Here is a 27,009-nt window from a genome sequence, read left to right as displayed (position 1 = left end):
TTCTGTCAACATCATATTTTTGATGGGAGGATCAGGTGAAAACAGTGTCTCTGATAGAAGCCCCATAAGTAGAAGGTCACTAGTGTAGATGATGTCTGACTTCTGAGGGTCCAGGGCAGGATAAACACTGTTGAGTGGATGAGTTAAGCAGAGTCAGAGCCTAGGACTTGGGCTTCCGCAGCAGGACATGCAACCCTCTCAACAGGTGTTTCTTAGTTCAGTTTTTAAGTGACATCAGATAGTCCCAGGAACAGAAATTATAATTTCCAATATTGATTTTTAACCTTGCCAAGCAACCCTTTAACCTCAGCCTTGAGGTTTCTTTGGTGTCTCTGGGGTTGTTCCTACACAATTCTCACATTATCTTCTGAGAACCTTCCTCAAAGAGCAATAATAAACTACATTTGTTTAATAGCAATAAGATTACTAACAGGTCATCTCTCTTATTTGCAAACTGACTTGGTTTTAAGGTACAGGTTCTTAACTGAGCTGACTTCTTTTGTAGAGAAGATCGAGAGAACTGTCCAGATTGAGGCTTCAACTGTTGAGATTGAGGAGCGTGGGGTCAAGCTACGCCTGACAGTGGTGGACACGCCCGGCTACGGGGATGCCATCAACAGCAGGGACTGGTGCGTGTGCAGGGATGTGGGTCCCTGAGAGAGCTGAGGGCTCTGCGCTTGTTAACACCCATTCTGACGTATTAAACTTGCAGTGTCAGTGTGCAACTTTGGATGTAGTGTAGCAGATGTAATAAAACAGGGAGACACTTGAAAGCACTTTACCTGTGACTGAATGAGAGATTTCACAGAGAATGAGTATTTTTTTCTCTAAGCTTTCTAGTGAGATCAGACTGCAAAGCTAGCCATCCCTCAAATGTGAGTATAAACGAAGCACCTTGATGTGAACTGTGGGCAGTGGACAGGATGCTGTAGCATGGTCTTCCTCCTGTCCATGTGCAAGAAAGTGAAATCTAGAGACACACTCAAGCCCTGGAGCCTGTGAAACTCTGCTCACTGGCCTCATCGATGAGGCCAAGAACAGAAGAGAAGAGCAGCTTTTCCCATGGCCCCACACAAACTTTCAGGCCCCAGTCCCTGCTAGCGTAAGGCTCAGCTTTTGGGCACCAGATGGGAAAAGGAAAGGAAGGGAGAACGTTTCGTGTTTCTTTGTCGTCAGGAAGTTCTCCCTCCGCATGCCATTCTGGCAGCACTCTGCCCCGTTTCACATCCTATACCCCGTTCTTGATGCTGGCCCGTCATCTCTGCCCCTCTGCCTTCAGAGTCACTCTCCCAGAAGCAACAGCACCCCTCTGTCTTCATTCAGTTATCTCAGGCTCTTTGGAACCTACCCCACTCGGGCTTTGACACCCCACCCCCAGACTTCAGGGGAAGTCATGCCTGTCACAGCCTCAGAACCTCCATCGTGCCAAATGTAGGAATCAGGTTTCCATTCCCATCTTACCAGTGATTTATCAAATTGTATTTGGTGGGGGAGGACAGGAGACAGAAAGCCTTGCTGCCTTTGAAGTTAGGGACTGCCTGCCTTTTGTACCTTTTGATTAATAAGTGTGTTTCTCCCAGTTTTAAGACAATCATCTCATATATCGACGAACAGTTTGAGCGGTACCTGCACGACGAGAGTGGCCTGAACAGGCGGCACATCGTTGACAACAGGGTGCACTGCTGCTTTTACTTCATTTCACCCTTTGGGCACGGGTGCGTGGCCTCCCACAGCCGCCTGCCTCACGCTGGGCTTCCCCCATGCTGCATGAGTCGGCATAAGAACCGGGGTCATTTTGAGAAAAGAAAGGTTTTGGGTCATCTACCTATTCTTTACCTAATATGTGACACTTCTGAACTCTTCAGTCTCAAGCCCTTAGATGTTGCGTTCATGAAGGCGATACACAACAAGGTGAACATTGTGCCTGTCATCGCGAAGGCTGACACCCTCACCCTGAAGGAGCGGGAGCGCCTGAAGAGGAGGGTGAGCTCCCCGGGCAGCTGGGAGGGGGTGTGCGGGGAGGGGCCGGGGAGCGTGGGGAGGCAGAAGGGGAGCCCACCTGCTCCGTTTGTGCTCAGCAGACTCCCAGCTCACGCTGAGTCATACAGGTGAGTGCCTTTAATGATCCATACATCAGCTACAGTCTGTAGGCAGCCGTGCCTCCAGAAGAGTCTGTTTACGTCCCTACTTTTACAGAATGGGGCCATACTGTTCTGCTGTCAGACAGTGTGAATTCCCAGTACTCCTAGAAAGTACTCACCTGGCCCCACAGCACCTGGCAGCTGAATTTCTTCTGTGTGTTTCTTGGTCTTCCCATGCCTCCCTCAGTCCTGGCGTCTGGCATCTTTGCTCACTTGTGTATTCCAAGAGTTGAGAGCAGTACCTGGCACATAGTGCTCCTCAGAAGTGTTTGTGTGATGGGCCTGGGCGCACATCTGCCTTGGAGTGGTGTAAGGCAGGCAGACCATTACACAGGAAATGCATGCACATTTAAACATTAGAAAGATGGCTGTATTTCCCTCAAAACAAGCTTGCAGCAACTTCCGTTCCCAAAGCAAATGTGTGGCTCTTCTCTCCCACCACCACCCCCCGAACGGCCTGGATGTGACCATTTCCATGGTGTCCCCTGGTGGAGAAGTAGGAGGCAGCGCCCAGTTTGTCTGCTTCCTGCTTGTTAGTACAAGTGTCCAACCTGGGCTTGATGCCCAGCAGCGTGTTCTCTTGAGTTTTAGAGTCTTGCTCTCTTTTTACTGATTTCATAAATTGACCTACAGATGTTCTTGTATTTTTAGACACTGATGGCCCTGCTGCAAACAATCTCTCCCTGTTTGACTTGTGTTCTCTCACTTCCTTGTGTACTCTGCCACTGCAGCTTTTAAATTTTGTGACTCAGATGTATTGGCCTTTTTCTTTATTTTCTCTAGTGTTTGCCACTTTTTTAGGAAATATTTAGGACCTTGGAAGAGTCCCTGAAAGGGTTGTCATTTTATGCTTGATAAAAAGTATTTTAGCAGTTACTGCTTAAGGGAGAGGTGAGGGAGAGGACGTGTCAGTGTTAGAATGCTCACACCCATCTCTGATGCCCAGCCCCAACTCCTAGGTTTGCTTCAAAGTCTGGGATGAATGGCAATGTCTTTTCACGCCTTCTTTGGCCCCTTCTCTATTCTGACCGAGAAGACCCTCTTCTGGACCTCCCCCACTGCCTCTCCTTCCTGCTAGGCTTACTCTTACCCTCTTCTTAACCTCTTTAACTCTTGCTTCCTATTGGCGTGGCTGGGGGCTGGCCACCAGCCTTGGCCTCACCACAGGTGGGCTGCTATGCTCTTCCTAGACTTGGGTTTCTGCCTGTTTTTACCACCTCCCTTGTCTTTCTGATCCCTAAATTGTCAGCATTGCATAACACTAGCTTGATCCTATCATCTCTTGTGGCTTCTGCTTTCTAAGAACCTTCCTCCTTTTTCATGTAAACCATGTGTAGACAGGAGCCCCCCCCCTTCCACTGACAGCTCTCCTAGCTTCCCTGACTCTGTAAATGGTCCCACACACTTACAGTCGCCTAGACTGAGAAATGCATGATTATTTTTTATTCATCACCATTTATCCTATCTTCTAAACAGACTACTTAGTGTATGTCTCAGTTCTGTTCTCATCCCCAGTATAAGCCCTGTCTTCACAAGGCCAGCCTAGGGAAAGAGATGGGATTGACTGGGATGGGTCACAGGCAGGAAAAGGGAGCAGGCAGAGCAGGTTTGTGCTTACTGCTCTGCCTTTCCCAGAGCGAGGGGCTCGTCCCCTCATTCAGGAGCGAGGGCTCACTAGAGGGCAGCAGGCCAGGCTGCAGGGCAGAGAATGTGGGTGGCGAGAAAGGCCTTTGCTTGATTCCTGAGTTAGTGCAGGCAATGCATTAAGTCCAAGGTCTTTTATTATGCAAGCCCCAAAACATCCCATTCTGAAGAACGAATCAGGGAGCAGGTATTTCCTGCTGATTTGGTTTGTGTTCTTACTCCCCTTGGAAGGTCAGGTCCTGGTGAGAGAGCAAGCAGGGCTCCAGCCTGCCTCGCACCCAGTGGAGTGCCTGGCACATGGGGGCATTTGGGGCATGGTCTTTAATTTTTTGACTGATGAATGACAGCTTGCTTCAACTCCAGCTCAACTTTTTCTCCCCTCTCAGCTGTTACTGCCTGCTTTATGGTTCAGAGTGTGAAGTTCACCGCAGGAAAGTTTTTGCTTACTATATCCCCAGATCCCTAGCCTGACATTGGGGGGACCCTCCACTTGGTAACCCAAGTTCTTCTCCTGTCCTGTGTGACTGGATGTCTTACATTCTGGCCACCCAGGATTTCCTGTTACTTCTACAATGTAGTACCTTTGACAAGAACACCCAGCCTGGGTATCTCTCCTTCTGAGTCTCCACACACTGCACCTGGCTAGGCACCCAGGATGAGGGTTGGTCTTGGGGCTGTGGTGCAGGCTGTTGAGTCTGCTGCTTTGCACATTGAAGGTGGGGGTGTGTCGTCATTGTTCTGGACAGAGGATCCCTCAAAATGTGACATGAACAACTACTTTTTCAGCAGTTTGCAAAATCATTTGAAAATAATTATAAACAATTTGATTCTTTATTCATGTTTGATCTATTTCTAATATGATGAGTTAGATTTGACTAAAAGATCATGCAGTTTGCTAAAATTGCTCCTGGTTTTGTCATTCCACCAGATTCTGGATGAAATTGAAGAACATAACATCAAAATCTATCACTTACCTGATGCAGAATCAGATGAAGATGAAGACTTTAAGGAGCAGACTAGACTTCTCAAAGTAGGACCCAGTCCCCCACCATGCGTGGTATAAGTAATAAGTAGCTGCATGTCCTGTTGTCCGTGCGCTCACAGCAGAGGGAGTTGGCCAAGGGCTAGGTCCTGGGAGGCAGGGCTTCTGTGAAGCTATACGTGGGCTCAGTTACAGTGATAACTTTGCTTCGATGTATTGTGATGCTGCTGCCATTCAGGCCGGGAGCTCTTACTGCAGGTGTAATTGGTCTTCATACATTTGTCCCATGTGGAAAGTATCTGCCACTTGCAAGTAGAACGTTGTAGACCATCACCTTGTCAAGTGGGCCTTGCAGCGAGAGTGCTCCGCACCCTCCTTGCCAGTGTTCTCACATTCTCGGTGTAAGCTGGGGGTCCTTCCCAGTGTAAGCCTGCTACCCTGTGTGTGTCTTTCTAGGCCAGTATCCCATTCTCTGTGGTTGGGTCCAATCAGCTGATTGAAGCCAAAGGCAAGAAAGTCAGAGGGCGCCTCTACCCATGGGGCGTCGTCGAGGTGGAAAACCCAGAGCACAATGACTTCCTGAAGCTGAGGACAATGCTCATGTAAGCTGTGTGTGCATTCTCCATTGGCAGTGCCTGGCACAGAGAGCAGAGCTTCCAAATAGGGATGTACATGTGGCATGGGAGCTGACCACCAGCTTCCAGCTCCATCATGCTGCTGCAGTGGGGTCATGGGCCTGGGGCTCAGGAACAACATGAGCCAGCCTGCTCCCCATAGGGCCTATAACTAACTGTACTTTCCTTTCTGGTCTGAAAGGTACCACAGCTAATCAGCCTCAGGCTCTCACAGTGAGCCAGGAGAAACTTCCATTGATTCTTAGCACTTACAACAGACCTATGAAAACAGACCTTTTCTTCTAGAAGTAAATTTCACATTTAGCAACATACATGCATTGCTGTTGCTCTTGACTCTAAAAATACTGCTCAAATCTATTACCTCTTTAATCAGAGGGGTTCAAAAAATGGCTGATCTAAATTTTGAATAACTGAAAATTGCTCTGTATGTTCCATATATTTCACTTGGTTTAACTATTTTTAGCGAATTAAAATCACTAAAAATAACATAAAATTATCATTCAATCTGTATCAAACATAACTGAATCACCATGTAAGATGCTGAAGTGCCTCATGCCCCTGAGGGATGGGTCCTTGGCTGCTGTGATCCATCACCACACAGAGGCGGTGGCTGCGGAGGCTGCAGCAGGGTCAGTGTCACCTGTGTTCTCAGGGTGCAAGAGAACGAGCCGCCCTGTGCCAGTCCTCAGCCCATTTCCCTGGATCCGGAGTAAACGGGAATGTGAAGGCACTACTGGTTCTTGAGTGCCCAAGTATTTGAAAAAGCTGGGCAAAAAAACATGTATATTTTATAAGATAAAATTCAAGGTATTGTTTCTCGTTTACCCAGAACATGAAATACTTCATTTTATGGTCTTGGCAATAGCTTAAACTAATTAGCTCTTCTGGTACAGATTTTAAACTTATGAAGTCATGAATATTTGAGTTGTGTATTTTTCATACTTTTAGAAAAGTGTATTGTTTCAGACATTGTTTATTCAAAAAAATCTTGAGAGTCTCTGTGTATCTGCCTCTGTCCAGTGGAGACTCTTCCTGCCAAGCTTGCTGGTGCCTGTGGGGAGGCCCAGCCCAAGGGACCCTTAACAGTCCTGTGGGGCACGTTTGTGTTCCGTGCAGGTAACAGAGATGTCCCCATAGCCTCCCTCTCTTACCTCGAAATTGCAGCAACTTTGTGTAGTTCATCAAGTAGAAGTGGGGCCTCTGCGCTCCTGTCAGGCTGCTCTCTCTGTGCAAACAGCACATGCGTGTAGCCACTTCAGTGTGTTCTTCTCTTTCAGCACTCACATGCAGGATCTCCAGGAGGTGACCCAGGACCTTCACTACGAAAACTTCCGTTCCGAGAGACTCAAAAGAGGCGGCAGGTCATTGTCCCGAGTCCCGCTGTCCCCTTCCTCTGTCTATTCAGCCCAGCCTTCTTGGCTTCTGAGCAGCATGATTAGGTTTCCTACTCAGAAGCCCCTAGGAGATACTTGCTAATTTAACTGAAATTGTGCTTTTCTTTTTTAGCCTGTTAAAGGTAGCTTTAATTATCTGCACATAAAGAACAGCTTTAGGTCGAAAAGGCCAGAGACCTGTAGTGTGTCCTCGCTCGGAAGCATCATTCTGTAAATGAGGCAGACTTAACCTGCCATTGAAGCTACTAAGGGCTGGGGCCCTACGCCCCTTAGAGCACATGCAGCAACCCGCAGTGCTCTTTCCTTGCCTCCCACCCTAGTAGGTCTTTATTTGAGACCCATATTTGTGACCTGATTTGTATCTGATACAACCACATCTCGGCTTAGATTTAATTAACAAATAAGTGATATATACCATTTCTGAAAAGAATTTTCTGTACAGTCTACCTCCTTACCTGCGAGGGACATGTTCTAAGAGCCCCAGTGGCTGCCTGAAACCGTGGTTAACAAACCCCTGGTGCTATGTCTTTTCCTCCGTGTATATCCCTGTGATAAAGTTTAATGTATGTTACACACAGTAAGAGAGTGACAACAGCTAGCAGTAAACCAGTCATGACAGTGTACTGTAGTAAGAGTGGTGCAAGTGTGTGTGTCTCTCTCAAAACACCTCACTGCGCCGCACCCCACCTTGTGATGATGAGAGAGAAGACACCATGTGAGGAGATGAAGTGAGGGGGTGATGCGGGCACTGCACTGGAGCATGAGGCTGCTGTTGACTTTCTGATTGTACGTTAGAAGGAGGATCATCTTCTGGACCGTGGGGAACTGAGACCATGGACAGGAGACCTTGGATACAGAGGGACTATTGTCTTGTAGTTCTTTTAACTATTCACAGTTATTAAATCTGATGGATTTGTGCATACATAGGAGGTACTCATTAAAGTCCACATTATCATCTTATTAACTGGGGACCACACATTAAGAAAGGTTTTAGAGGCAGCAAGAAAATCCCACTCTGAGGAAGTGACCCAGCTGAACCTGAGACTGTTGGCACACGGGGAGCTGTGTGATCGTGTGCTCAGAGGGCCTTCTGCTCGGCCCTCTCTTCGGGGATGCACATGTCCTGTTCCTTTTTGCTGTAATGGTTGTAGTCTGTTTATCAAGAACAACTATCTTAAAAAGAGCATTCTCTTATTTTAAAATATCTAGTTTTTTGAGTAAAGATGAATGTGTCATTACCCCAGCTTAGAGTAAGAAAAATCTCTTGAATTTTCCATTTCATGTTCTTTTTCATCATTCTTTTTCTTATTCATTCATGTTATTAGTCAGAAAAATGACAAATATATATAATGTTAAATAATGTTTCTCAGAAATGTAAAGTGAAATTTTGCTTTGGGTATCTGTTGTCAGAAATAACCAACTATATTTGTCACAATAGTATAATTGGAACTCCTTTGAACTTGTAGAAAAGTGGAAAATGAGGACATGAATAAAGACCAGATCTTGCTAGAAAAAGAAGCTGAGGTAAGTGGAAAAGTACTTTGTAAGTGTGAAGCTTTCAGTTTATATCCAAAAATATTACTTGTGGTTAACTTACAACTTTCTTAATTTTGGGGGGAAGGAATGTGTTACATACAATTTTTATTTTGTATACATCTACACATAATATACCTATTGCTTCACATAAATTATCTCAATCTCCAGTTATAATTTAGTGAAAAAACTGAAATAATGAGAATTTAGTAACATGGCTGATTTTTATAAAATGTTCCTCAAAAAAGTCAGTAGTTTTCCTTTATAAAGACAATAACCAATTCAAAACGAGAATGAAAGAAACTGCTATTCACAACCATTAATAAAAATTCAAGAAAAAATGTGTAGGACTTAACGTGGGTGAAGAAACTAGAAAACTACCAAAAACAATTTTCAAAGTTTAAATAGACATAACTTTTTAGGTAAGATGCAAAGCGCAAAAATCTCAGCTCTCTCTAAATTTAATGGAATTCCAGCACAGTTGTGTGTTTGCTGAACTCTTTCTTAGGGGAGAGCTTGATAAAGTAATTCTAATACTTGTTTTGAAAACTAAGCATGGGAAACACCAGATAGCTCTATGAAAATGGACTCATAAGCAGCAGCTTGCATTATGGGTGTGGAAATCCCACAACAGTGGTCACCGGAGCGCTTGGGACAGGCATATAATAGACTGACTAAAGACACGTGTGGAGGCCGAAGTGTGGAAATATGCTCTGAGGTAAATAAAGGTGGCACTGAGATCTGTTAGAATATGTGAAATCCAGACAGATTCAGAAGGCCAGGCTTTTGGAAACAAACATAAAAAACTTATTTAGCCAAATAAATTCAATATGAATCAAATATTTAAGTGTTAAGAACAAAGTTAGCTGAAGAAAAGTTAGATAAATATTCTTTAATACTTGCCTGGAGAAGGCCTTTCTGAACACATAGAAACATGATGAAAAAGGTAACAAGGATAACAGAGAACGAACACGCACCATGTGAAGAGCTAGGGCCTCCTTGCCTCCAGAAGAGCTGGACGGGCCCCACCCCTGTTACTGCACCTTCCCCTCTGGGTAACACTGGTCTCTTTTCCTTTTGGCTTAAAAAAAATACCTCATGTTGTCTTCTCTGTTCACTTACTTCTTCTGTTTATTGTTAATTTGTATTATTTGAATTGCATTTTTTTATCATTTGCTTGATTTTCTGTTGAGTTATTGGTGCTTTTACTGATTTGTAAGAGTTCTTTGTATATTGACTCTTCTCATGTTTTGGGAAAGCATAGGAGTTGAAATTCTAGGACTCACAGAAGGCCCCTAAAGACCCTGAGAACCAGTAACATGTCTCCAAACACCTTGTGTCTCTAGCTCCGCCGCATGCAGGAGATGATCGCGAGGATGCAGGCACAGATGCAGCTGCAGATGCAGAGCGGGGACAGTGACAGTGGTGTTCACGGGCACCATGTGTGAGGTAATCAGAAACAAAGGACATGGACCTGTTACCTAACATCCTGACCTGAATGTAGTGGCAAGTGCCTCCTTAAGTCTTCCTAATGTTAGCATTTTGAAGCTCTGTCTTTAGTTCGTTGCTCACCTTAAAGGAGAAAGGGTTGCTCCTAAAAAATGGAAGCTTCTCCTCCACTCCATCTAGTAAAGATTTTTCATATTCCCTGAGCTTACAAATGTTATAAACAGTAGATAGAAAATTACATATTTTTATTAAAGCTGAGAACATCTCTTCAGAGAGAATTTTAAAAGTTATTAAAACAACTTATGCAAAGGTAAAGATGACATGAAAGGGCAAATTATGCCAGGTTTGTTCCCTTCAAGCAGGGAGGCCAGTGCACACCAGGCTAGTTGCCTGTGGGACTCACTGACTGCCACTGGTGGGAGCTATGACAGGGGGTTGGGGATGGGGCAGTCAGTAGCCTCCACCAGTGGCAGTCAGTGAGTCCCACAGGCAACTAGCCTGGTGTGCACTGGCCTCCCTGCTTAAAGGGAACCTGAGGGCACCTGGGCCCCAGGACGAGGAAAAGGCAATTGTCTGCTTCACTGCATCCTTTGGACATACAGAGCTGTCCAGGTGGGTGTTCCCGCCGCCTCCCAACGTAAGGAGGAAGAGGTAAAATCAGAGAAAAACCAGAGGAGGAAGCAGTTAGCCTGCGGTGGAGGCCGACTAGCTCCTGGAGGAGAGAAGATCACTGGACCAGAACAGACCTGTGGGAGTGGGTGGAGAGCTCCCCAACACCAGGTTGAGGCAAGAGAGAGAGTTGTAGAACAGGGCACAGGGCATGAACAGGAGACAGAAGGCAACGAGTCTTCCCCAGCAGGTAGCAGGTGGCAAGGGAGGACCTGGAGGGGAATGTCCTTGTGTGGCTCACTGGGGAAAGTTGCAGTTATCAAATATCTTTGCACAAAAAGATGAATACCAAGCATGGTGTAAGCAGTTACTGTGGGGGGCCATCTGTGTACCCCGCCTAGGTCAGAGTTGGTGGCTTCACCTTTGTCCTCACCCGGAAGCCCTAGAACAGTTGGGGGATATATGTGTTGTGAGTTCACCCCTATAGGTCAGAACACCTGTGCCCTGCTGGGGGCTGGTGATTGGCCTGTGGTCATGGAACTAGCCAGAGGACCTCCGGACAGGCTCGGCTGATGCGGGACATGATGGTGACATGGAGGACAGGATTCCTGAGGGGAGGGCTTGTTGAGGCAGGAGTTGCCCCTCTCTCTATGACTTTAAGCATGGAATTATAAGACTAGGTATTAACCTCAAAAATATGTTATCAACAAAATGGAGTTCATTCAAGAACAGAGAATTGCAATTGGGTCAGGCAAACTATAGCAAAACCCTGGGTGAGTGGGGAACAGAGGAGGGGAGGCCCTTTTAGTGGAGTAGGAGGGGGCATGTTCTAAGGAGAAAGCCCATTGGTGAATCCTCCGAGGCCACGACCCGGGCTGTTCCAGGGTAGTGGAAACCTTCCCTCCGGGGAGGAAAGGAGAGAACGCCCCCGGGTGTCCCTTCCGGTGGGTCTGAGCCTGGCAGGCTGGGTGGGCGCCAGAGCGCCCCCTGTACTGGTACACATGAGCGAGCCTTCCTTTACTAATTTTCTCAGCACATACAATTAGTGTATCTGTACTTTTCAGCTTGTCAGTACTCCGGATTTCCAGGAGTCTCAAGTTAGGTCTTGACGTATTAACTCTGTGATCCTAAGAGCTGATCTAAGCGTTCGTGCCTTTTGTTAGTACAATGTAATGCTGGCGGGAGCAGCCAGGCTGCGCCACTCCCATTTACACAGTTGCGCTTTGTCTTAACAGAAAGCACTTCTTAAGAGGAAGAAAACACTCCCTGCGACTAATACAGCTGCGTGTTTTCAAGAGACCCTTGGAGGGGTGCGTCCACATTTTATAGTACCTGTGCCTGGGAATTTAATTTTTTTTAAACTTTGGACGTGTTTTGTATGAGGTACTCTCCGCATTTGTATTCATGCTATATTACACTATATATTTTGTGAGGTGAACTTCCCGTTTTCATTTCTTCTACCTTAACTAACCACTGATTTAGAGCTGACATCCAGGGTCGGTCAGTCTGTGTGGTTAATACTGAACTGCTTTGATTGGCTGGCCTGACTGACTAATCGCTGAGGAGCATTTCTGATTTATTTCTAGAACATACAGATATGCCTAGAGTGGCAGAGACATGGACCTAGTGTTGTAGAAAGGTGATCTGACCTGGGGCAAGGCCATTTAGTTACATTCCCACTGGGGGAAATGAACTTCCTTTTGTTTGAACACAACACCTAAAACCAGTTTTGCTGCTTGGATTCGATACCGTTCAGTTCATCTGCACGTTTATCTTTTACTAAATGAAACAATAGGATCACCTAAGGAGATGTTATATTTAAGTAGCTTTTAAAAATAAGCTTTTAGAGGTGAATTTTAATAAGTATCTGGATTCTGTGTTAGGTCATTTTTAAGCCATTATGTAGAGAATGTGCCACAAGCCACTATGTAGTGTTCTCCACTGCATACTGGCTATGTTCTGCTCTGGAAAAGTCAGTCTCTGTAGGCTCTAGTTTTCATGTTGCAACTAAGATTCGTAGCTATACCATGAGAGTCAAACTATTTTACTCAACTAGATTTTAAAAAAACTTCTTAAATTAACAGTCTGATCAGAAGTCAACCTTTTTATATTTTTTATACTGCACTTTAACTCTGTAACTGCAAATATAGATCTACCCCACTAGGGAAATGAGAGCTCTTTGGTGTGTGGGCCTCAGGACCCAGACCTTGTCAGAGGCCCTTGGGCCTTGGCCCCATGACCTGAATTGCTGACCAGATTTTTCTCCTTCAGCTGTTTACTTTTTGGATGATTTTCTGAAGGGAGGCAAGAAGCAGTGATCCCTTTCCATGTGCAGTCGTTTCTAACATTGTGTGTAGTACAAATTTCTCCATGACAAAGACATTTCAAGTCTTCACGCTGGCTGGCTGACAGGCGCCACCAGCACGCACCGCATCTGGTCAGCCCTTCCCTTTTCTCCTGACCTGCCTCTGTGTACTCTGGTGGGGCAATGACCCCCCAGGGGTGGCTTTTCTCAGCATTTCTACTGGTTCTGGGAAATTGGCCCCCAGAAAGTGACAGATCTGAAGGGGAGACCTGGAGGACAGGTGCTGGCTCAGTGTGTTCATTTTGCTAGAACAGGAAGGGGGAGGTGAAGAAAACCAGAGAATGAGGAGAGGTCTTTGTTTTGGTCAAAACTATGTTACAGAGGTGTGCTACAGAAAAATCTGGTGTTCTTCCTATCTTGGCCACTTCACTGTTGCATAATTGTGAATGGTCAAAAGCTGTAGGTTTAGGCACATGAGGCAGTTTTCACCAAGAAAAAGTGTTCTATGACTTTAGAGCACCTCCATGCCAGTTATTTGGGTTGTTTTGACACTTATTAATGATGCTAGTTAAAAGCTGTTTAAAGAGGGGTGGGGATTATAAGTGGTCAATGCTAAACCTTGTGCATGTTTGAGTAAAACTGCTACTTAGGGCTACTGCCACCTAATAATGGTTTGGGGGTTGGGGCTACACTGTCACACTTTTAAATCCCCTTTTCTTTTGCTGCCCAAATCTAAATAAATGCTTTTGCCAATAGACAGTTGCTCTTTTTACTAAGAGATACTCTTTACTTGTAGAAATATATTTTGGCAACTTCTACACAGCAATTTTGTATCCATTGAAACTAACCTTTTATAAATAAAGCACTATTGTTTAGGTATTAAATGCTTAGTTCTCATTATTGGTTCTTCATGAAAGGGCTGGAGGTCTTCTAGGAAAGGTTCAAAGCCCTGTAGATGTGGATGTCATAAAACCAAGGATTACTTGCACCAGTAACATCAGGCCCCAGCCACCTTGTACTGAGCTAGCCCCAAAAAAGGCCCCACAGACTGGAGAGGAATTACTGGTGATCTGATCATCTACTTAAGGTGAAAGACCATCTGATAAAAATTAGCACTAGTAAGAGTTCAGTAATGTCCACTCACTAATTAGAAAGTGGAGTGGGAAAAGATCTCATTTCCTGCAGAAACAGCTTTTAAATACATAGAAATATAATGAATATATAAAATAATTTCCATGCTAGGTATTTCTAAGAAGGTAGGGGTAAGGAAAACCCCACAACCCATCAAACGGAAATGTTTAAAAGCTGGATTGAGAGCGTCGTGCTGGCGGCTCTGCAGGCCCTCCTGCCGTTGCCCACCCTGCGGCCCCCTGCATTCCAGCACCGCCCAGGGTCCCAGGATCTCTGGGCCCCTTCCTGGCATCAGCGCTTCCTGAGCTGCCGACCGTTTAGTCCGTTCTCTCCAGTCCCCCCACGCCCTGCCCTGCGCTCCCTCCGCGGGGCTCCGGGTGAGGGGTAATCCCGCTCACGCCTACGGGCAAGGAGCGCATTAGAGGGAAGCTGCCTCACAGTGTAGCGGCGGCAGAGCCTGAGACCCGAGGCAGGCTGGCAGGGAGGGGAGCGGCAGCACCCCCTACCTGGGCTGTAGGAAGCCTGAAAGTTCGGCTCAACGGACCGGAACACAGTAAAGGCCCCTCGGAGGAAAATGAGTCTAATCCTGGTTTGTACCCTCGACGGACGCGCGGGGGCGCGCCTGGACCAAGATCGTAGAGTAATTTGGGTGGGGTCTTGAGGGATCCAGAGAAGCTCACTCACTGGAAAGAGAAGGCGCTTGTGCCCCTGTGAGTCGAGCCCGGGAGACCCCGGCTGTGTGTCGCGTTTCCGGCCCCGGGTGGGTGTCACGAGGCTATAGAGGAGGAGGACCGCGAAGGCGAGACAGCTGCGGCGCCCCTGTCCTCGGGCTCGTCGGCTGCAGCACACCCTCCTGCGGCCGTCAGTGCCCTTCGGCCGCGGTCCCGGCAGCCCAGGAGGAGGGAAATGGCTGTGGGTTAGGAAGAAAGCCCACGGGCTGGGCCGGACGAAGCGGGCCTGGGGAGTCGAGGCCCCGTCCCAAGCAGAGCGCGGCCCGGGGGGCGGCAATCTGATTTGCATTCGCCTCCTGCCGCGGAGGCCCCGCCCCAACGGCGTCCACAAGCCAATCGGCGGCGCGTCCGCGGGGTGGGCGGGCAGCCGAGAGTGGGCGGGGCAACCCGCGGGCAGGCGGGTGTGGGCAGGGCCTGAGCGGGCGGGGCCTGCGGGGCCGGTTCGGCAGGGCCGGAGGGGCGGGGCGCCGCGGCCCGCGGGCAGCCGGGAGCAGGCGGAGCCGGCGTGGACGCGAAGGCCGCGGCGGGCGGCGACGCGGACCCCGAGGCTGGTGAGGACGCGGGGACGCGAGAGGGCCGGTCGCCTCTGCGCGGCGGCCCGCCGGGGGAGTCCGCGCCCGGCCTCGGAAGGCGTGCCGGCGTTGTGGGTCCGAGCGAGGAGGTTCGCTGTTCGCGGACCTGCCCGCCGGAGGCCGCGGCCCGGGCGGGTCTGCGTGAAGGCCCGAGGCGGGGGCCAGCGTGGGGTCCGTGGCTGGGCCGGGAGGGCTCCGCGTGCAGGACCGCTCAGAGTGCCCTGTGAAAACTCGTGTGACCTTTCTTTCCCTCCGCTGAACGTTAGAGGTGGGAGTCCGGCGTTAGGGGCTCGTGCGTTTACGTCTGCGGGGACGCGCCCCCGAAGCCGCGGAGCCTCCTGAAGGCAGGCTGCGGCCGGAAACGCCCCGCGCACCGCCCAGGCACCCCCCGAGGGCCCGCCCTGGGCTCTTTGGTAATGGCCGTGAAAAACAAATCAGAGCGGGCTGGGCTGAAGGAAAGCGTCAGTATGCGGTGTAGAGGAAACGGGAGAGGTTTGACCCAGGGCTGCCTGCAGAGGTGGTTTTCCTCTCCGCGCGTGTTTCCGCGAGGCTGAGGCTCTGGCTGGGCGGCTGTGGCCCGGGTTAGAGCGCGCTGTGTGTAGAACGCATTGCCACAGAGGACCTGGGTGTCCTCACTGCGGAAAGATGGAGAAGACGTGGCGGCCATAGAGTAACCTTTGCACGTAGGCCAAATACAACTTTAATTTTCTGGGCCTGCCGTTTTTTGAAGTTTTGTTTCTGCAGAACATAGGTGTGGTGTGTGTGTTGAGAAGCTCTTCGTGCCCGTTATCTTACGTAGTTCTCATTCGGCTAAGGAGAGGTGGCCAGGTTGCACGGCCCTGCCTTAAGGAGAGGAAGTGGAGTGGCTGGTGTCTGCCCAGCCCTGGGGCAGGGCCTTATGTATTTCACACTGAGCTTTTTGAACCACATGCTGACGCGCAGTTTCCTGAACTGCAGGAGTTTGCTGGCTCATGTATATGCGGGAACATCTCAGAGACTTCCAGGTTCCTTCTGTACTAATTCCTTCCCCAAAGAGGACGTTTATATGACATGTTCATTTATTTCTGCCTCAGGTCCCTTACCAGTAAAAGAGGGTTAACAGTTACCTACCTCCTAAGGTGGCTGTGAGGACTAAGCGTCTGCAGATGAGCCGTTGGTGAGATGCCTAGCACACAGTGCCTAATACATGTCAGCCACTCTCTTACCACGTGGAAGCGTGATATTAGCAGACAGTGGAGAAAGAAGTGAGCAGGATTTCAGGAGAGCTCTCCTGCTTGCAGGGAAGGGTAAGAGCTGTATTGACAAAGATCGCAGCGGCAGTTGCAGGCAGGCTCCACTCCCTCTTTCCAAACGCTCCTGCTTCTGGCCACATCAGCACCTCCTCCCTGCTCTGCAGCAGCAGATTCTTCCTGGCTTGCTCGGTTTCTCCTTCATTTTCTTAGCAGCTTGCCTCTTTTGCTCAGTGGGCCTCTAGCTTCCTGCACACAGCATAGTGTCAGATACTCAGGAAAGCTACACCGTGACATTGGGTGTCAAGCCAAGGTCACTTCAGTGGTGTTCTCTGAGGCCCACATGTGTAGTGCGGCTGTTGACTCTGAGTTGTACCTTGGAAATAGTCCAAAAGATGAGGGTTCCACAAAGCTTACATTGATTAAGACCAGTGTTTGGTGGGTTTCTGAGGAATGGTTTCCCTGGGGTTGATCCTGTAAATTGGTCTAATATTTTTGGACAGCAACTAGCAGATATGATAAAGATTTTAATTTTCAAATCCCAGTTGTGAAAACAAACTCCGTTATGCAAACCCTGTGTGTGAGTCACTACAGTAGGACACTCCACAGCTGGTAAACTTTCTCTGTGAATCCGATTCCTGTCCTATCCAAACAATTTGAACCATTTTGATCCACAGAAATATGTTCAAAAACATGCCTTAACCAAAAAGGCAAAACAGTTTGTACACAGCAGTTATACTGCTATTAAAATATGTATGGATTTGGACATGGATCAGAAGGGATGTTAGAGTGACATAAGTAGTTTTAATTTAAAGTCATGGGATTGTTTTCCCACTAAACTGGTGCTTTAGTTTATAGCCATTTTAAAATTCAGAAGCAAAAAGACACTATAATATAGAATGCAATGGACAATCCTCCTCCATCCCATCTCTCCCGGCTGCAGAACAGGAGATACATCCAGACCTTTAGGTTGGCCCCCAAGATGCTTACAGACCAGCTAGCCCCTGCCATACTCAGCCATTCATTTCAGCCCAGCCGACTCAGGCCTATGCACACACCACTCTTGTCCTCTGCAAGGTCTGGGGAGGCCTTCACCTGAGATGAGAAGCCTCTCTAGCCACCTTCCTGTTTCTGCAGTGGTACTTGCCTCTGCCTCTAGATCTTTGTGCTTGGCACGTGGAGTCTCTTAAACCAGAGAGGAGACAGCACATCTTGGAATCAGGGTCGGGTAGAGGTCATTTGCAGAGCTGAGCACCACCAGCTAGTCACTAACCTTCCCGAGCTGAGTGCCTTCATCTGTTTGGTCCATGAAGATCAAATGAGGGCACCTGGGTGCACTGGCACTGCCGCCTCTTCATAGTGCCTGGCAGTGGCCATGGCATGGGCTGCTGTGGCCGTTGTGCCAGGACCTTCCTCAGACCTCCCCTTCCCTCTCCACCCGCCGACTTCTTGTTTGCTGTCATCACTTCACCTCCTCCGTAGCACCTACCACTGTTTCACAGGCCATCTCCCCCATCTTTTCTACCGTAACAGGGAGGGATTTTCTCTCGCTTACAAACAGCCATATCCTTACATGTCCAGACATGCTCAGTAAGGAGTAGGTGCTCAATAAATGTCTGAAGGAATCAACCAAACATGTGGGGCAAGGGTGGTTGCCAATTTTATGGGGCCTGAAGCTTATAAAATCTAGGGGAATGGGCCTCTGCAAGAAAAAAAGATATAATGTTTCACATAAAAAATTAACTTGGGCCAGTTAATATGCTTATGGTTTTCTTCTTTAACCATGATAGGAACAAATGGCACATTTTGCTCTTAACTTACCCGTTTTGTCCTAATAAAATGGATGTATTTCCAGGTTAACAACTTTGGGTCTATCAGGTTTGGTTTCCCCGTGGAAATAGTTTGCTTAGTTTTGGAGGCTGCCAAGTGTTTTGCTGCAGACATATTTTTAAAAACCAAATTCTGATAAGTGAACACTTTACAATAAATTTTGATGAATTTTGTTTTCACTTCAAAAAAAAAATTAACTTGGAAAGTGAGTATGTAGAATGAGGAAAATAAGTTATAGATTTGAAAAAGCTGGCTAAAAATACAAATGTCACTAGGTCCAGAAAAATAGCACCTTTGTTAATTACCTGGCACATCTCTGTAATACTCTTTCTTTGGCTGTGTGCTTTTTAATTGTCCCTTCATAAGCCAGAGAATAGAACACTTCAGTGATCCCTCTAGCATAGTTGCTCAGAAGTCCTTTTGGCAGGATACATAAAACGTGGTTTCACCTATAGACATACTTGCTGCTGTTTCTAGTACAGCTACAGGTTTGTGTCTCATGAAAGCAGGAGTTGTGATAAATTCTGTGTTGCCCAATTCCATTCAAAAAAGTTTTAAAAAAAAACCATTGGCCAAACAAAAAGCAAATAATCCAATTAAAAAATGGGCAGAGGAGCTGAACAGGCAGTTCTCCAAAGAAGAAATACAGATGGCCAACAGACACATGAAAAGATGCTCCACATCGCTAGCCATCAGAGAAATGCAAATTAAAATCACAATGAGATACCACCTCACACCAGTAAGGATGGCTACCAACCAAAAGACAACAACAAATGTTGGGGAGGTTGTGGAGAAAGGGGAACCCTCTTACACTGCTGGTGAGAATGTAAATTAGTTCAACCATTGTGGAAAGCAGTATGGAGGTTCCTCAAAATGCTCAAAATAGACATACCATTTGACCCAGGAATTCCACTTCTAGAAATTTACCCTAAGAATGCAGCACTCCAGTTTGAAAAAGACAGATGCACCCCTATGTTTATCGCAGCACTATTAACAATAGCCAAGAAATGGAAGCAACCTAAGTGTCCATCAGTAGATGAATGGATAAAGAAGATGTGGTACATATACACAATGGAATATTACTCAGCCATAAGAAGAAAACAAGTCCAACCATTTGCAACAACATGGGTGGAGCTAGAAGAGGGTATTATGCTCAGTGAAATAAGCCAAGCAGAGAAAGACAAATACCAAATGATTTCACTCATATCTGGAGTATAAGAACAAAGAAAAACTGAAGGAACAAAACAGCAGCAGAATCACAGAACCCAATGGACTAACAGTTACCAAAGGGAAAGGGACTGGGAAGAATGGGAGGGAAGGGAGGGAAAAGGGTGGGGAAGAAGAAAGGGGGCATTATGATTAGCATGTATAATGTGGGGGGGGGCCACGGGGAGGGCTGTGCAGCACAAAGACAAGTAGTGATTCTACAGCATCTTACGCTGATGGACAGTGACTGTAATGGGGTTTGTCGGGGGGACTTGGTGAAGGGGGGACCCTAGAAACATAATGTTCTTCAAAAAAAAGCCATTGGCACAGTTAAAATTATGCTGCTTTGTTACTGATATTTTTCTGATAGGCAAGAGCTGCAGCCTTGACCAAGCGTGGGACAGCCCCACTGCCAGGGGAACATGCTGATGACAGGTCGCCCTCAGGCACCTGGCTCCCTGTATTTCACACCTTGTTTCCTTCCCATGGCCCTCACACTTCTGGTGCCAGGTGCCACTGGACCCATACCCCTTGCTGCAGGACTCCTGGCTGGCACCTTGGTGTCCTAAACCCCTAGTGAGCAGGCAATGGTGATGCCAGTACTCCGAGAAGCCCTCTCTGCACTGCGCTGTCTGGCCAGTAGTAACCGAAGCATGCTCTGCATGGCTGCAGACAACCTGAGCATGTCCTCTAGACCCAGACTAAGTGGGTCTCTGACTCATTGTGTCCTTAGCTGGACCCCACAAAGGTTGACGACCCCTCCTAAGCTACCTGACAAAAAGGGGAAGAAGGACAGAGGCAAAACTGGAGCGGCAGCAGCCTTAGATGGCCATTAGAGTACTTCCTGTAAATTTTGCAAAAGGCTATGACTGTAGGCGCACTTTGCTCAGGGCCTTTCCCAAGACCCTGGGGGGGGGCCAGTGCAGGAGAGGGGCCCAGGAGCCAGAGGCAGGCAGCTCGAGAGTCGTGCTGGTGTTGCCCAAGCAGTTTCTGGCCCCTGTTTGACACCAGTGATGCAGCAGAGGCACTTGGGGTGAGGGTGCTCTTCCAGCAACTGGTGGTGTGTGGGGAGGGAGCGGCACAGGTATTCTGCAAACTGTTTATTAGGCTGTGTTAACTCTCGTCTCTGTGCTTAAGGTCCCCGTTGCTTTAGGTCCCCGTTGCTTTGGTTATAGTGAATAAGATGAACATTGAGGGAACAGGTCTCAATATCTGAGCAATAAATCGATTGCACAGAGCGTTTGAAGTGTTTTCACCTTACCTGAACAGTTTTAGAAAGAAGAGCATAACTCCTAGAGGAGAGAGAGCAGTTTCTCTCAGACCATGGGCCCATGGGCGCTGAGGGTCGCCCACCAGCTCAGTCCCTAAAGCAGGCGTCCTCAGGCAGTAGCCTGCAGAAAGGCTATCTGGCTTAGAAAGCAGTGTTGCCTCGCCACTGTGGGTGATTTAAAAATACAGAATGCTGGGAAGAAGGAACTACAAATCAGCCCTCCTCTGTCTCCCAAAGACAACTGCTGGAACCATGTTTTAAAATGTGTGGACATCCAGTTCTGGGTCCAGGAAGAGTGAGTGAGCTCGTGCCACGCTGTCTCTGCCACGGCCTGTGGCTGCGAAGCCTGGACAGTGCAGGACGCTGACAGATGGCAACAGGCGGACTGGGGACAGAGGCCAGAATCTGAAGCGCTACTGCGTTGTGGATCCCTGTGTCCTGTGGCACCCCAGCCTGATACCAGCCCCTGAGGCCAGAGGTGGCGCCAGGTGCAAATGGGTCACTGCAGAAGCCTTTTTTGGGCCCCAGGAGAGCGGGAAGGTCACCATGCCCCAAGCCCAGCCCCAGCCAGGCCTCTGGCAGCAGGAGCCTCCAGACACCAAAACCTGGGGACCTGTGTTCTCTGACCTCCTACCATCTGGTTCCAGCCAGGGGTGTAGTCACAGGAAGTGCTCAGCGGACCAGGGCAACTGAAACCCCAGGTTCCTGGCTGGAGCACTGCGGAGGGGAGCCCCGGGCAACTGGTTAGTACACCAGGGAGGTTGCAGAGAGGCAGGGGCTTGGGAAAGTGGCCCTTGAAATTGCGTGTGCACTCAGGCTGCCTGTCTCTGAGCGACTGGCCAGAGATTCTGGGGGTAGGCCACCCACTGCCTAGAGAGCAGGCTGGCCCCGAGTGCGCAGGGAGGACAGAGCGGTCCCCTGGGGGGTCAGCAGACACGGAGACCACAGCCTGAGGCTTGAACGAACCCACAGGACTGCCAGGACTGCCACAGCCCCAGAACAACACAATACAGAAATGCCAGGACACACCCCAGGACGGCACCGCATGGGCAGAACCAGGGAAACATCCTCACAAGAGAGGAGACAGACTAAATCCAAGACAATGCCAGTGGAACTCGCTGACGACACTTAGGGGTAGAGAATTTGGCACCCATGACCTTCACCCCTGTGTGTAACTTTTGGGAATATGTTGTATCATGTGGCAGATGTAATTAAGGGCACTGATCAGCTAATCTTAAAATAGGCTGTCCCGGATTATTCAGGTAGGCCCCATATAATCACAGGGGCCCTCAAAGTAAGCAGAGCTCCCTCTCCAGCTGGCAGCAGAAGGGGAGGCAGCGAGATCTAGCTTGCATATTTCTGCATTTTTAATGCAAGAATACAAAGCAAAGCAGCAGTCTCTGGTCATAATTTACGTCAAACGTGTTGAGTATGTACAGCTTTCCCATTGTCAGGCTGGAGGGAGTGACTGCTGGGTGAACATTCCCACAGGAGGGGTCCAATCATGCTGCTTGCCCTAAAATAGATGGCAGGCCGAGACCAAGGTTAACTGATGTTCACAGCATGGGGTGACATATCCGCTCTCTTAAAGCTCCTTCCTTTCTCGGCGGCCGCCTCAAGCCGAAGGCCCAGTGATTGTTAAATGGGTGGGTGGTTCATGCCCCATTGCCTGTAATGGCAACAGTATTATTTGGTACATCAGCAGGGCATCCCACAGGGTCACTTCCTCTTAAGTGAGTCTGTCTTCCTCAAATGAACCCCTGGTGTGAGAGCAGCCTGTGGCCCTGAGTCTCAGCCAGGGCCTGTCCATGTCTTCCCTTGGACTAGACTAAGAGAAGTTGGGTGTAAGCTTGCTGCTCCCAAGGTGTGTGGCCCTGAGAGGTCACCTCTGAACCACGGCTTAGTCTGCCTTGCTGTACCAGGGAAGGTGTTTTTCAAGTATTTTTCATCGGTCTAATTTGTCTTTCATTCTTATGACAGATGAAAAAATATTAAGTGTGCTGTTCTTGAATATATTTTTATTATAAAGTAAACACATATGTAGAAAAACCTCATGAGTCAAATGCATGGCTTAATGAATTATAAAGTGGGGACTGTCCCAGTCAAGCAGAGGAACTGCTGACACGCTTCCCTGCAGCACCCGTGACAGCCCCCCTCCCATCGAAAGGGATCACTGCCCTGGCTTTTCCTGTCATAAGCTCCCTGGACGTGATTCTTAGAGTTTTCCCTCCCAGATGTGCCCTCTGGACACCTTAAGTGAGTCCTGTCGTTTTTTTTAGAAGTATGTGTTTGCACATGACTTCCTTATAATGAGTAGAAAAGAAAGAAACTGAAGAATTTTTCCATTTAAAATTAAGAAATATAAATAAGAATTTACAATAGAATAAATAATGGAAGTGACTCTAAGCCTGTATTTTGATAGTATGTGTTTTCAGAACTTAGCTTTACTTAGAAGGGAGAGAGGACCGCCTTGCTGTTGAAGCGAAACATCCCCAGTCTTGTTTCAGAAACCTGCTCCTGAAGGCACACCATCAGGCATGCTTGTGAGCTGCCCAGCGCATGCTTTCACCTTTTCATGCTGCAGACCCTCCCGTTGGTGTTAACTACTCAAGTTTGTGAAATTGAAATGAAAATGCTCATACTTGTGGATCTCATGTTTGCTATTAGTGGCATGAAGATCGTGATTCCCAGAGAGCAGTCCGTGTGTGGCATGGCCTGTGTCCTGCACGGAGCATTGCATCTTACAGTGGTTCATGGTCTTCCTTGCTAGCGACGTGAACTTAGCCAACATGAGGAGTGAGAATCTAGTTCCTGTTCTCAGAGCACAGCCTGGAGCGAGGATTTTATAGGTAATGGGGGACCTCTGAGCCACACCATGCCCGCCCGAGGGCAGCCAGCCACTCGTGCGCAACTGTTGGGATGGGAGTGTGTCTGCAGGCAGACACAACTCACCATTCTGCTAGTGCCACTCTTGCCAGGGGCCATGATGTCTCATCTCTTGTGCTTCTGTATGCGTGGAAGCAGTCTTGCTGTGTAGGGCTTGAGTGTGGCAGGTGTTGGTGGGGTCCCTAAGAAACTTAATTCAAGAGATGAAAAGTTCATAACATGGTTTGTCTTGATAACAAAATAAGCATGAAAAGGCGGAAAGAGCCTGGGGACCTGGAGCAGTTAAACTGGCAGCAAGGGTGACTAGGAATTTAGTGAGATTCTCTAAAAACTTGCAAAGAAATAGAAGGTTTTTTTGGAGAAACTGCAGCTGTGCATTCCTTCCTGGAGAGACATCTGGCACTCTCTTTGCCATACTGTGTTTCCCTTCAGACTGCCTTTCAAGCATAAATACATATACTTAAGAAGGAAATGTCAGGAGTAGAAGGTAACTGTATCAATAGACAGAATTAAAACCAGGCCTGTGTAACTGTTCTGGCAGGTGCACCTCTTCTTTGTTAAGAAGGATGCAATTAGGCCCTTTCAGGCTAATAGCTTAACACCCCAGCCAGACTGTCTGCTCACAGGGGGTATTGAAAGGGAGAGTGTCTCGCTGAGCACCTCCCTCCCTGTTGTCCTCATGATGTGGTCACAAGGTTACTGTGAGGGCAGGTGGGATGGTGCCTCCCAACACCAGGTGTGTGGGCCTTGCATGCTGCCTTTGGGGCTGAGGTTGGAGCTCCTGCCCTGACCGCTGGTAGAACCAGAGTGCAGAGCCTAGTCCTCACCACTTTTCTCTGCACCTCCCCCTCGGCACGGCTGAGAACCTGATGGCCGGGGTACAGTGGTGGCCGGCACACGTGCCGGGTCTCCAGACAGCCGGGGCAGGGCCCTGCAGCACGTGCCTGATTTGGTGGGTCACCTGAGTGGGTGCCCTGCTGGCTCACAGAGGCGCGCAGGAGAAGCTGTCATTCGGTGGCACTCGTTATGATTTGGCACTCCACACATCCATGTATGAATCGAAAATAATTTCAACTCATAATTCGGTGTAATTTAAGATGGGAAGTCACGGAGAGTGAAGTGCAGAGGGCCTGTGTACCTAATGGTGCCTGACTCCTGACCGGCACCGACTGTTCTGTGCTCTGTTGCAGAGGCGCCCGGCTGGTGGAGATGGAGACAGCAGGGACGTATCGGGTTCTGCAGGCCCCGGGGCCGTGCCTGGGCGCCCTAGGCCCCGCGGGTGTGAGCACGCTTGAGCCCACGCTCACCCCAGCATCTGCGGCATTGCACACAGCCCATGCGCTCGACAAGCACCTGCACGTCCGAGTGAGGCTGCTGGACAACACCATGGAGCTCTTTGCCGTCGAGGTAAGAAGCGACGCCCGGGAGGCACACTTCGTGCTCTCTGTAAGTCAGGTATGAAGCACAAATTCCATTTCACTGGGTGGACGGCCTCAGTATCAGGCTAACTAAGCATGGCTTTGGTAGTGCAGTCAAGTCCTTGGATGCAGTCTGAGTTTCTCTGTTTGGAGAGCATTCCCTGTTTTTCCTCAAAGTGCTGATACAACGTCAACGTGGTCCCCAGCCTGCGAAGGCAGGCCAAGTGACGCAGAGGGCACGCTGGAAGCTAATTGCTTCTGTCTACATCTTCCTTGCTGGCCACTGGCCACCTGGATGCGGGAATGGCACTTCGCCCCACTGTGTGTCGCCTTCCTCGCCTGACTTGGGAGGCTCCCGTAGTCCCCCTTCTCAGGGCCGCTGGAGTGAGGACTGAGCACTCACCGTGCAGAGGCGTCACACCTGTTAGCACACAGCTTGTCACTCTGGGTCAGGGACAGTATTTTTATTGTGAACATTCCCTAATGATAGATTGCACTGATAATGTTGGCCAGAAGAATTGAATATAGCATAGGTATGTTTGTGTATATATGTATATATATTTAGTTATTTATATTTAACACTGTTTAGACCCATGTAATACTCTAGAAAATATTTTTTCTGATTTTCTAAATGGCATTAGAAAAATATTCTTTTTAAAAATTATCTTCATATGTAATGCATAAGTGTATTTTCTTTTTTCTAATGTTTGCATATTGGTTTAAAAGAATATCTTTAAAAGCTTGTCTTGTTCTTGTGTCACAAAAGTAAGGACAAAAGAATGAATTTAGACTTAAGCAGGAATTTTATCTGTCCTTGGGGATTTCAGTCAAGTTGCTCCATAAAGGATAGGTCACTAGGCTGTGAGCCAGGCCGAGAAGAGGGCAGCAGAGACCCCCTTCAGGCTGCAGGGAGTGTGCAGCCAACCTCCTACATGCCGGCACCTCTTGCTTGTGTGTTTCTAGTGCTAGATTCAGACCAGGTGAACTCAAGGGACCCCCAAATGCTTCTTTTAAAGTCTTACTTGAAGAGGAAATCAGATATCATTTCATTAGGGCACAGGGATTGAAACTGGTCAGGCCTGTGTGCCCGGCAACCCAATCACTTCAGTGTTGCAAAAGGCAGCCTGTGTAGGGAGGACCTGGAATTGGCCACCTTGGCACCTGGCAGTGCTCCCAGCTGCCAATTCTTTGACAGTATATCCTTGGTTCTCTGATGGATCACCGGTAGGAAATAGGCTAAAGGTCTGGAAATTTAGTTGGGACTCCCAAATCTCTTCCAACCAAATGTTTGGGATACTTTCCACCACATAGCCACCCTACAATAAACACATTTGCTGTAATCTAAGCTTACAGTGGGTTCAAAAATTTTTAAAGGAAGGAAAAAGAAAAGAGTTGCCCTATATAGAATTTACTTTTAGAACATACAATATTTTGTCCTGCTTAATGGTCCTTAGCTACTAAAACTAGGACCAAAGTGGAAGAAAGCACCTGTATACAGCTGAATCATAAATAAGATGTGATCATTTTCTGAGAAAGACACTTTTCCCAGGTACTTGGGTCATTTTGTACTTCAGGGAATCAGAGACAACGTTTTCTAAAGATTTCAAACTATCTAGAACTTGTCAAGGTTTTAATAAGTTGAGACCACGGTTCCTATTAACCACATTTAACCCTCATCTGGTACTTCGATGTACCCGGCAGCATCACCAGAGATCGAGGCGTCAGAAGACTGGTGCCTGCCCTGAGTTGGGTGGGCACCTTATGAGGATGATGTGTGCCTCAGAAGGAGTTAACCGTCAGTATCCTGTATATGTTAGCTATATTCTGCCCCCAAACACCCTGTCCCCACAACTCGGTGGACTCTGTGAAGTAAAGAACCATTCCAAGACTTAGTACTTACCACAACAAATTTCTCATGTTTCCTGCATGTCTGAATTCTGCATTGGAGGTTCTTGTCTGGGAGGGCTTAGAGGGGTTAGGTGGTCTCAGATGGCCTTCCTTGCGTGTCTGGGGCCCACCTGGGACCCCTCTCTGCCCAGAACCT

General features: G+C 48.2%; 2 protein-coding genes across 3 annotated transcripts in view; both read left to right on the top strand.

Moving 5' to 3' along the window:
• Positions 1-13,576, top strand: part of SEPTIN2 (septin 2) — a 29,374-nt gene extending 15,798 nt beyond the window's left edge. For both annotated transcript variants that reach the window (XM_036901304.2, XM_036901305.2), the window contains exons 5-13: positions 506-629; positions 1,581-1,715; positions 1,866-1,983; positions 4,714-4,815; positions 5,224-5,369; positions 6,680-6,763; positions 8,263-8,320; positions 9,676-9,778; positions 11,623-13,576. In XM_036901304.2, coding sequence (XP_036757199.1) covers positions 506-629; positions 1,581-1,715; positions 1,866-1,983; positions 4,714-4,815; positions 5,224-5,369; positions 6,680-6,763; positions 8,263-8,320; positions 9,676-9,777 — 869 coding nt within the window. In that variant the 3' untranslated portion in view covers position 9,778; positions 11,623-13,576. The remainder of the gene's footprint in view (positions 1-505; positions 630-1,580; positions 1,716-1,865; positions 1,984-4,713; positions 4,816-5,223; positions 5,370-6,679; positions 6,764-8,262; positions 8,321-9,675; positions 9,779-11,622) is intronic.
• A 1,428-nt stretch (positions 13,577-15,004) lies between these two features.
• FARP2 (FERM, ARH/RhoGEF and pleckstrin domain protein 2) overlaps positions 15,005-27,009 on the top strand; it is an 82,468-nt gene continuing 70,463 nt past the window's right edge. The window contains 2 exon segments of the mRNA XM_057504361.1: positions 15,005-15,101; positions 24,738-24,954. Of these exon segments, the coding sequence (XP_057360344.1) occupies positions 24,757-24,954 (198 nt within the window). The 5' untranslated portion in view covers positions 15,005-15,101; positions 24,738-24,756.

This window comes from Manis pentadactyla, chromosome 6 (assembly GCF_030020395.1).
Source record: "Manis pentadactyla isolate mManPen7 chromosome 6, mManPen7.hap1, whole genome shotgun sequence".
In the NCBI taxonomy this organism is placed as follows: Eukaryota; Metazoa; Chordata; class Mammalia; order Pholidota; family Manidae; genus Manis; species Manis pentadactyla.
This window is presented reverse-complemented; position numbering and strand designations above follow the sequence as displayed.